Source organism: Neolamprologus multifasciatus, chromosome 7 (genome assembly GCF_963576455.1).
Source record: "Neolamprologus multifasciatus chromosome 7, fNeoMul1.2, whole genome shotgun sequence".
NCBI lineage: Eukaryota > Metazoa > Chordata > Actinopteri > Cichliformes > Cichlidae > Neolamprologus > Neolamprologus multifasciatus.
In genome coordinates, this window is record NC_140445.1 from 53,261,436 (window position 1) to 53,273,000 (window position 11,565).

Here is an 11,565-nt window from a genome sequence, read left to right on the forward strand (position 1 = left end):
CTCTCAAATCTACATTTACATTTATGGGATTAGTCTTGCTTTTTCATAACATGCTGATAATTTTAAGTATTAATGGCACACATTGATTTATTGTCTTTCATCATGTAAAACTAAACACATTTAAGTTTGTCAACAGGACCTTCTTATGGCAATATAGCTATCAAAGTTGAGGAGACATTTTATCAAACCTCCACTTTTACCAAAGACCTACATTGCTGTGCTAAAGTCTCGAGCCACCCCTCAGGAAATTGGAAATAGATGCAATGATTTGTGCAGCACGAATGGAAATACGGTATATTAAGCAAAAACAATTCTAATGAGCCTGAAAGACAATATTTGAGACAAGCAAATCCATTCTTTAATGTAACCTGAACTCAGTCAAGCTTTCTCGTAATGTATTTAAGTAGACTTCAGGAATAGTTCTCCAGGCTTCCTGAAGGACATTCAGAGCTCTTCTTTGGATGTTGGCTGCTTTTGTTACAATCTCAGTTAAAATGATCCCACAGTGCTACGATAATGTTGAAGTCCAGACTCTGGGGAGGCCAGTTAATGACTGATAGTGGTTCATTGTGTGTTTTCTACCCAGTTTTGCTTTTACTCCATTGTGATGCTAATTGTGTTCGATCAAAATCTGTCACTATTTTTCTGTATTAATAATTGTATAATTACCCAACACCACTGGCTGAAATGCAGTTCCGAACTATGGCAGAGCCTCCACCATGCTTTATAGATGACTGTAGACGCTCCCGGCTCCAACTCTCTCCTAACTTCCTCTGTACATTTTGATGGTGATTTGAACAAAAATTGTAAATATGGATTCCTCACACCATAAGACCTGTTGCTACTAATTTTCAGTCCACCTCTTGAGTCATTTTGTCATGTTCGCCCTGTTTTCCTTCCTTAAGAAGGCCTTGTTAACAGCCACCAGTCCACTGAAACCATTTCTTATGAGGCTTCAGTGATGCTTAGATAGATCAGCTGAGGGATGCATGCCACATGTCCTCTGTCAGGTCTTTGCTGGATTTTTTTCTAGTTCTTAAGGACATACCTTTTAGATACTGTTCATCTGCTGTAGATAGCTTTTTTTTAGGCCTGCATCTTCTTCTTTCTTTCCCCACTTGAGATGTGCTTTTTTAAAAAGTGTATCTGGGTTAGAGTGGAAATATTTATGCTCGTCTGTGAACTGGGATATACAGAGCATAATGAAGTATCCACAGACACCAGGACTGTAGAGTGTCACCGCCCATCTTTCACCAAAGCTTAAAAACCCATTTTTTGGTATATTGTCTTTCCATTGCAGGCATTTACATAATTTTCATCTCACTTTTGAAAGCACTAAACAATCAGAATAACCTTAATAGGGAGGTTTGAAAAACCTATGGCTGATTTTTAGTTTCAATGCATTTAATATAAGTTGCTTTGAGCAGAAGCATGCATATATATTTATACTTGTTGCCGTAACTTGCTACCAAAGCAAGTCCATGTTGTAATATTTGTAGAGGTGACATTGCTTCATGGTAACCTTTGAAATGTTTCTCATTCGGGCGACTTCATGACAGTGCTAGATGTGAACAGATCCTTTTCTGTTTCTTTACAGATATCCCCTAGCTTGACCTGACAACAGCTGGAACAAGTCAAGTGGACAGAAGATATTCCCGCTACATAATCCCACCCGGACAGCCGAACACTACTCTTAACAACAAACCAGCCAGTTAGCAGACGCATTAAACTTTGACCAGTCAGGGCTTCAGCTAAATGGCTGACAAGCAGATCAGGTAAGGTTACAGAGGTTTGGAGCTGTGGCTTTGTTTTTAATCTAGTGACCATCCACATTTGATATTTTTGTCTTTGTGTTTATGGTTGTTACCTTCATCCAGTTTGCCTGCCAAATTGATCAATGGGGGGATCGCTGGCCTAATCGGAGTGACCTGTGTGTTTCCCATTGACCTGGCCAAGACTCGGCTCCAAAACCAGCAAAATGGATCTCGCCTTTACACCAGCATGTATGACTTTCTTTTCTTTTTCCAGCTTTAATCCACAGTAGCCTTGTGTAGTGTCACTCGGCCTATCAGGCAGCTCTTCAACTGACATACCACAACTGTTGTGCTTGTGTTACAGGTCAGATTGCCTTATTAAGACCATTCGGTCAGAGGGATATTTTGGGATGTACAGAGGTAACGTGAAGATTTTTGACTTTGTATGTGATTAATGTGTAAACTCATTTAAATATAAGGTAATAATTTTTCTAACCTGTGTAGGCTTGTGTGCTTGAAGCACCTCCTGTTATGCGCGTATCAAGTCTGTTTGGTGTTCACTTAAACAATGTTTTAATAGTTGATGCTTTTTAGTGTAGTTGGCAGGGACATGGATATCTGCACAGAGCACAGAGCCTCACATTCACCCTCTGATGATGAAATTTATGTCACTCAGACCTAAGTGTATCTTTGCAGATGTGGAAAGTCTAACATGAGATAACATGGGGAGTGGTGGTTTTTCATGTGTCTTTTTTAAGACACAGATTTAAGAAACATAGATTTCCCTTTATTAGTTTTTACGTAGAAAATATAACAGTGTTTTTTTATTGATCCAAGAATAGAAATCCCATGTGGCAAAATAAGAACGACACAACAACCAATGACAGTCACACACATGAGTGAATAACAGTCACTCTTACAAAGGACAAAGGGAAACTGAGGCTATAGATACACACATGAGGTAATCAGGGAAGTGGAAACACTAGGGTAACAAGAAACGGATAAAACTAATTAAGACAGTAACAAAGGAAGTCAAACCTACAACAAGGCACAAGAGGAAATAACTAAGAAGGGAATTACCTGACAGAGATAAAGACTTAAAAAGTTACAGGAGGATGCTGGGAACGCTAGACTAAACAAGATCAAAACATAAACACTTTTAAATACCAGTGGAAACCAGGTTACAGTAGTAACATGTACTAAAGGCTAAACATACAGCCATTACAATAATCAAGAAAAACCTGGTACACAAAGTTAAACAACAACAAAACTCACAAACTGTAGAGAAAAAAGAGAGTACTTAAATACTTATTTTCTTCTTCTTCTTCTTTGTGTCTTACTTTCCTTCTCTTCTATTTTTATCCTCTCAGGAGCTGCCGTGAACTTAACGCTAGTCACACCGGAGAAAGCCATCAAATTGGCTGCAAACGACTTCTTCAGGCATCACTTCTCCAAGGATGGGTGAGAAATGAAAGTGCTGACAGGCAGATTGACACTTGCCCACTCCTCTAATTCCCACTGTAATTAACTGGCGCGTTTACTAGCATATAACCTGACATGTTAGCTGTCTTTAGTGTCACCAAGGCTCCAGCTAATCCCCCATTTTCTGTAATCTTCTCAGAGGCACCGAGCACTTCACACTGGCTTGTTAACCGTTTGGTTTCTAAATACAGAATTACATGTACGTGTGAAATATAATTGGCACACAGTGGAATCACATTACATACGCCAAAAACCGATCACAGTGCGCTGCTGAATAAAAAATCCACCACGAGCACTGTCTGTGCAGACAACCCTGGAGCTCTCTGGGGCATCCGTCTCCATCACTATGGAGACAAACATGTAGGCTGATGAATGATTGACTTGTCTGGCCCACCTGCTCGCCTTGTGAATTATTAATCTGCCCTTGTGCTTGACATGTTGATATGGAAGACAACGATTAGCATCACCAGCACTAGTGGTTACAACTCCTTTTTCGAGGACTGTGGAAATGAAGTTGTCTGGCTCTCACACTGTCAGTCTAGTGTCTGCTTTAATCTGATTGCGCTTTTACCTTTTGCTTCTCCAGAAAGATTACTCTGTTCAAAGAGATGTTGGCCGGTTGCGGTGCAGGTACATGCCAGGTGAGTGAGTGAGGCGCTTCTTTAATTGCATCCTCCTGTTCTCCATCTGGAACACCCAGCTTTAACACTGCCAGTGTCAGATCACATCCAAACTACTGGACCTCATTTGTCTCTGCCTACAGCTGGAATTAACCACAGCCACCTTTAAATGAGAGGTGGTAGTCATAAAACATACTTGGGAGTTTCTCACTGCAGATAGTGTTATCTGTGATCTGAATGTGACCTGTAATATTCCTTTTTAGTGAATGATTTCTAATCACTGAGATGCTGTCCCGTTAGCAGGCTATACTCTGGCAGCTAGACATGAGTGATCAGATAAGACTCTGTGAGAGTGCTCAGCCATGTGCGCTGAGTGAGTGAGTCAGAAGGAAATGCCTGTTGTCAATGAGGCCAAAGGCTTCAAGCCTGAGGAATGTGATTAGATTAAGTGTAGCAGACCTTGGATTAAGATTGCACCTGAGAACATGACCATCTCACCCGTAATCCAGTTAACTAGTTACTACTGTGTGGATTAGAGAGGAAAACAAGAGCTGGCATTTAACTAATGGATGAAATTAGATTTACACTGCACTTGTTTTGTTACCCCTCCACTTTCTGTATTAATCAGTCGTTTCAGATTAATTTGTTCACAGTCTGTATATGTTGACAGTTCATATGAAACCTTTATTTTGCTCTAATTGTAGGTTATTGTCACAACTCCTATGGAGATGTTGAAAATTCAGCTCCAAGATGCTGGGCGGATTGGTAAGAGGAGATCTAATCTAGCAAATACTGCGTTGTTTGTGACATTGTGTAGTAACAGTGGCCTCATGTGGTCACGTCAGAGATGACAACAGTCTTTTTTTCTATTACAAATCCAAAATGTTTGTTCATGTATACCTGCTCTTAGCATCGAGTGCTTGAACTTTTCTTTTAATGTTCCCTGCAATTTGTAGCTGCTCAAAGGAAGCTGATGCCAGAGACAGTGGCAGCAGGTACCGTGGAGACGAAATCCCCGACAGCCATGCAGATAACCAGACAGTTACTGAAGGAAAAGGGCATTGCTGGGCTGTATAAAGGCCTTGGTGCCACGCTGCTCAGGTAAAACAGATTTGGCAACTGTACTTTTGTAGTTTTAGTGAATTTCTCAGAACTTAATGTCATGGTTTTATTTCTCTGATTTTATAGGGATGTTCCATTCTCTATTATCTATTTCCCCCTTTTCGCCAACTTGAATAACTTTGGAAAAAGAGGCGCAGAGGGCCCTGCTCCTTTCTATGTTTCGTTTATATCAGGCTGCGTTGCGGGAAGCACGGCAGCTGTGGCTGTAAACCCCGTTGATGGTGAGCAGTGGCACTGAGAACACTGTTTCCGCAGTCTTTGCACTGATGTTTGATGTTATACTCACCTGAACTCACTGTGTTGCAGTTATAAAGACTAGACTGCAGTCGCTGACCCGAGGAAACACAGAAGACACGTACGCTGGAGTGACTGACTGCATCAGGTGACCTAATTATGCTTTTACAGCACGTGCAAAGTGCTATGTACAGTCACCCGCCATGTCTGCCGGTGCTGGATGTGTTTTTGGGTTAATCCAATGTTTTCCTGTTTGTTCCCCAGGAAAATCATGCGTAACGAGGGTCCATCAGCCTTCCTGAAGGGAGCCTACTGTCGAGCCTTGGTTATCGCTCCTCTGTTTGGCATCGCCCAGGTGGTCTACTTCCTGGGCGTGGGTGAATTTATCCTCAGCTTCTTGCCTAAAAAAGACAAATAAGGAGCACCTCCTTTCTGCCTTTCCCTCCCATAATGCATTACACCAACTTCGCGAAGATTCATCCCATACCGAAAGAAGTTTGTGATGGGTCCGAGCGTGACCACTAGTACAGATTGTTTTCAATTTTTTGTGTTGAATGTGTTCAAATCATTCAGGAGGGAGCCTTAGTTTGCCAAGCTGCCTATGGCGGCACAAAAAAAAATCCAGTTGGCAGGTTTAGCCAGCTCTCTGGAAATAAAGCCACAAATATCAGCTTGTTTTAAGTTTTAAAAAGAATATCGCTTTATAATTACAACATTATACTTATCTTTTTGAATATGATTGTTAAAGTTTTAAAGCAGATGTACTGCCCTCGGTTGCTGCAGTTCTGCCACCCAACAGTACCAAATTTTAGTCTTTAAGTGACAGATGAAATCTTACCAGTTGGTTTGAAACTATAAATTATAAATGATGATGATCAGATTAAAAATAAATGCACATTCCTTACTTAGGCAAGTAGAAGAATATTAGTCCTGTAAAACAAAACAAAACAAAACAAAAACACAACCTTCCCTTAACCTTATGTCTTAAAAGGTAACACACAACGAGTTACAGTAACACAGGCCTCTGTTTCAGACAAAGACCGAGGCAACGTGTTGATGTGATACCAGCACAATCGCTATGATCTTTCCATAGGAGCCACATCCCTTCCTGTAAGTGGTTGTAATGAACCCAGCCATTCAGCTCTGAGCACACTTTGATTGCCATGGCTTTTTAAGTAGATCAGGTTCCATCTGATGCGTTGCACTACCACAATGGTTCAACTGTTGCCCCCCCTCCACTACGACTATAGCTTTGTTTCGTGGCTGCACACTGGACTGAAGCACCAGTGTGAGAATCGGTGCTCAACTACAAACTACATGCGTAAACTTTGTTTGAACTTTGACGGAATCACAAAACAGCTGCGCCCTCACGCCTTTTTATGGGTCAAGCGCATCGCACTCCTGCCCACATCCCAATCACTGATGTCACAGCGGGGGTTTAGTTAGCCTTTGTCAGGCGACCGAAAACACCTGCTGTGACATCACTGATTGGATTGCGACCTAAAGTGCTGCTTGCTGCACTTTAGGTCACGTGATGCACGGTGGATTCAGACGGACAGCATAGCTGTGAACACTAAATGAGCTGAAAGTAATTCTAATGGAAAGCTAACAATCGGTCAGACCTCACCTCCTGAGATTTATGAATACAGTCATCCATTGTGGAGCCAGTAAGTCCAGAGCATTTCATCCTCACATCAGATGCAGACCAAATTATTTTTGTTTACAGATGAGTTCATATTCAGTTTGAATTCTTTATCCAAACTTGAATTCAATGGCAGGACCCAAAGAGCTAAAAATCCTATCAGAAAATCACACCAATGCGTTCTCAGTGCACTCGATGATTTTGTTTTTAACCAAACATCTGTTTATTTGCTTTAGAGGGTTTTGTTTGCTTTAAGCTGCGAGGGAAAGCAGCCCTGTTGTATCTTGTTTATGCATCACGACACTGAAGCGCTGCCATTGGTTTATCTCACCGGAGATCAAGGTGACTTTGAAGTGTATTATTCCAATCACATTCCCTCCTTGCTCCCACCGTTCAAGCAGCTCGTCAACTGCACTGTTGCACTGAAGATACACGATGCAACTTTTCAGTGTATTTAATTTGTGGGAGTGAGCTTTATTTATCGATATTCCTTTCTGTGGGCAGTATAGCACTATGTATTTGTGTGTTGTTTTTCTTTTCCTGTGTCAAAGTGTCCACCTTAACTATATTGTAAACATGCAGATGATATGAACTTGACGTTTTAGGATTTATTGTTTGTTTTGTAAATGATGGCTTTTTTGCACACCTACCTCTCCAGCTCCCCTGTCAATTCATGTTGTGGTGATTTTTATGTTTTATGATGATGTGCACATATCGAATGAAGGAATATTAACGCCGGACACATCATATGAACTTAAATGCAACATTTTAATGAGATTTTTTTCTTAAATGTTTGCAGTGGGGAACACTAGTGTAGTTTTTTTCTTTTTTCTTTTTTTTTTTTTTGGGGGGGGGGGGCATTTCTGCCTACTGTTATTGTTTAAGTGTGGGTCAGCCTGTTTCATCAACTAGGACCAAATGAAGCATCGGCGATAGAGGGAAGTGTCTTTCGTTTTAAGTTAACGACTCGCAGAAATACTTAAAGAGTTCTAAAAATTAAATGTGAAAGCCGACAGAGACCTGCTGGCATCGGATGGTAAAGAAAATCTGTCCGTTTTGAATGGTGCTTCTTTCATGAGGTGGCTGCAATATGACAGTGGCTGCACTAACGACCAAGGCCACACTGACTGAATCACTACGAGCTAATCTCAGCGTTATCAATGTCTTAACTGAAAGCCATAGGTCAGTGAGGAACATCATCTGGCACCTCCAGCCATGTTGGCAGATAATAAGATGGCCCGTCTGCTCATGTGAGCTTGGCTTCATAAAGTACCGCTGTAATTTTTCATTTTTTTTTCTTTTCCACATTCCAAGTTCATTTCGTATTTGCTGTTATTGTCATCATGTAATCAATGCCTACGTTTGTCTCGTCCAGATTTCCTTTAAAAGCCCACCCCTCCCTCGTTGTTCTCGGATTGTTCCCATCTGTTTTTTTGCCCAAACTTTGAACTCACTGCGCAAGTCAATTTTCTTTAACCCTGCTGTGAATTTAAACTGACCTTGTGCATTAGGTTTTTTGTGTGTATGTGCGTGTGTGTCTGACGGTGTAGTGGTGTAGTTGATGTGTAGTTGTTAGTGTGACACCGCGGTATTTTTCTCTTGATTCTCTTGATTGTCGGTCCAGTGCCCTCCCCCCTCCCGTTCTTTCTATCTGTTGCCCTCCTCTGCCATCCAATCTGTCCAGCATCTGTCGCCAGGGTGCGGGGCTAACACAGAGGAGCTTTTAAAACACCAAATGTACGACCCGGAGTGTATACAATCAAAGAAAGCACAAAGGATCATTAGGCACAAGAGACCCGCTTTGGATACTCGAAATCTTGGAAATCCATGTGCTGCTTTTGCAGACGTGATTTATTTAGTCTTGATTTATTTCTGTGCAGAAGTCTTGAATGAAATGAACATGTCAGCTTATGTATGTCTGTAAAACTGGATCCATAGGGCTGAGACAACAGGTCATTATAAGAGACCCAACGTGATGGTGTTCACTATGTCAGCCGTCACCAGTTATCCACAAATGTATATCCCGTACATATTCTAAATGAATCTAATATAAGAATGTAACGTAGATGAGATGTATTATGAATATAGTGAAGAGTTTATTATGTTTTAATCTAAAGATTTGTGCTTTACACATTCACCGAGAAATTTCACGAACCAGCTCACTGATATGCAATAAGTAAAGCCACACACACACACAGACACTCAGTAGGAAAAAAGTAAACACTGAACACCATCCGTCAGTCACAGGAAACACGGTGTATGAATAATGCAGCTGGGGGGACCTTGGAGGCCTTTTGGGGGGTCTGAGCTCATTTCACGGCCTCTGTTCTCTTCCTCCAAGAGGAATTGTGCATTATAGCACTTTAGAAATCGAGGACCCCCCACCCCCGCTGTCCACCTACAAAGTCTCTCTATGACATAGAGAGTGTTTATGAATATGTGGTGAATGACACGGTTGTTTTAGACATGGTTTACAATGCAATGGAAAATAAATAAATTGTGTTCCCTGTCACAATTCGCTGTTAAATAAACTCACTGTCCTGAAATCTCCTGTTGTGGTTGTCTGTGTGCTGAGTGTCACACTTTTTCCAACTCTCATTATTGTGGTCCGGCGGTCGTCCGAGAGAACACAGAAGAACTGACACAGCGTTTTTTTTCACGTGTAATACTGCTGTGAAGACTAAACAGTAGGACTATGTTTTGAAGACTACAAGGATGACATTGTGGCTCTTCGGGGCACGGGAGCAGCTGTGACTGCTGTTATGGTTTTTGCCCGATGAAGCCACCAGGTGTCAGTGTGGGGTCGCAGTAGAGCTGTGGTCCTCTAGTGGGAGTGGGAAGAGAGCAGAACAGCGCCTTATACTACAGGTGTATGCTAAGCTGGGGTGGTGTGGTAGAAAATCACGCGCTCCGATCTCACTCACTGTTTCAGCTTTCTTTTGTTAGTCTCTTACAGCTGTGGCAGAGCTTATAGGCAGCTGAGCCTCTTTTAACTGAGCTCTTTGTGGTTGCACTCGCTGAATAAGGTCTGTCTATGTGTTTAGAACTTGCATGATAGGAATAAGTGCATTTTCTTGTGCAATTTAGCCTAATGTTTGGAGTTTAGGATTCCTGCTTGTCTCAGCAGAACATATTCATTATTAATCCCTTGCTGTTTGCAATGAATTTAACATTTTGTTCATGGCATTAGTTCTCTGGGTGCTATTTTGCAGCAGCCTGCAGCATTATTACATCATAGCACTTTCATACAGCCCTGCATGCACACCACACACACCCCGCTCTCTCTTTTTCTGTATGTCTTTGTCTTTGATCTTATTTAGGCAGAGTTAGATTTCACATTGAATGCTGTTCCTCTCTGAGAGACTCCTTTCCTATCCACTCCAGTGTTTACACGCACAGCAGATTAGCTGAAGGCTCATTTTACCACAATGACAACACTTTGAAATACAGAAATAAGCACCAGCTACTGTTCTTTTCCTCACTCGAGTCCTTTTCATGTGTCATGACTAAAGCTTTCTACCGTGAACTATTATTAGCCTTTCCTGCTTTCTAACAAGAGGATGGGAGAAGGTGGAGGAAGAGGTGGTCTAAGTTGGGCTTGATGGGAAAGGATGATGAAGGAAAGAGGAAATCAGAGGTGGAGACAGCAAAGGACCATCTACAGAAGGAGCAGAGAGCCGGAGGAAGGGAGGGGATGACGGTGATGTGTATATAGGTCACTAAATCAATGGGAATCAGGTTTTTGAAGGGGAGAGAAGGGGGTATTTATAGATACCAGTGGAGACAGATGCATCAGTGACAGGCACAATGCTGCTGGGAGCACAGGGGCGGGGGGTGGTGGCTGTGGCGTGGGGCAGGGGGTGCGAATAGACTGTGGTCAAATTAGCCTGTGGAGAATTCTCCTAACAAATGGCAAAAAGATTCTCAGGTCGTGAACAAATAGCACGAAGCGCAGTGGAAAACAAAATATAATCAAATGGAAATCACTGCAGGATGCTCTGAGCAAATGACCTTCGCAGCTCTATTGACAAAACGCAGGCAAACAGTTAGTTGAGGTATTGCAAATGCACACAGCATTTGCATCTACAGTACAGCTCTTCTCATATCCTATTGAATTTCTAATCTGTGATATCAGAGGGCCACGTGACGGAATAGAATATTAGCTTTCTATTTTGCAGACTTGTGTGGGTAACATTCACATTTATTACTCAGGCGATCTAAGAGTCTCTGATAGGCTGTGAAGTACAATAACATACCGCAGGAGCTGCTGGGAATTGGTGACCAGTGTCCATTTTAATGATAATTTGTTTTAAGATTTAATGCCATGGATTAATTGAACTACTTCTATTTTTTTTTTTACAACATCTACTGAGTAGCAAATGTTTTGATGTGGGCTCTATGGTTTAGTTTTAATAACTGTCATGACTTATCCCATTTATTTTATAATGCTCCAGCTTCATGCGACAGGAAGTTCCAGCACAAATTGGAAATTTGCTCAAAGAAAGGGAAAAAAAATAATTGAAAATGTTTTAATTTGCTTTCTAACTGGCTTTTTCTAGAACTAAGTCAAGGTCATGGACAAACTGTTCCTTCACCACTTCCTGGGCTGCCAATGGGTGATGTAAGGCAGGCTGAATACCGAGTGGTAAAATAATCAACATCTCATTTCTGCATTTAGTAATGATTAGCATCACTGTTGATTAAATATTTA

General features: G+C 41.5%; 1 protein-coding gene across 1 annotated transcript; it reads left to right on the forward strand.

The window, feature by feature from the left end:
• The first annotated feature begins 1,634 nt into the window (after positions 1 to 1,634).
• slc25a22a (solute carrier family 25 member 22a) lies at positions 1,635 to 9,400 on the forward strand. The gene is made up of 10 exons (XM_085167939.1): positions 1,635 to 1,775; positions 1,878 to 2,003; positions 2,119 to 2,174; positions 3,125 to 3,215; positions 3,823 to 3,877; positions 4,561 to 4,621; positions 4,813 to 4,957; positions 5,045 to 5,199; positions 5,285 to 5,360; positions 5,477 to 9,400. The coding sequence occupies exons 1-10, from the start codon at positions 1,756 to 1,758 to the stop codon at positions 5,628 to 5,630; spliced, it is 939 nt and encodes a 312-aa protein (XP_085024065.1). The 5' UTR covers positions 1,635 to 1,755; the 3' UTR covers positions 5,631 to 9,400.
• The last annotated feature ends 2,165 nt before the right edge of the window (positions 9,401 to 11,565 follow it).

Excerpts from the sequence above, each read along its gene's own strand:
- slc25a22a (XM_085167939.1), top strand. The coding sequence starts at position 1,756 with ATGGCTGACAAGCAGATCAG. Across the intron at positions 2,004-2,118 it reads TCTCGCCTTTACACCAGCAT|GTCAGATTGCCTTATTAAGA; the intron begins GTATGACTTTCT and ends CTTGTGTTACAG. Across the intron at positions 3,216-3,822 it reads CATCACTTCTCCAAGGATGG|AAAGATTACTCTGTTCAAAG; the intron begins GTGAGAAATGAA and ends TTGCTTCTCCAG.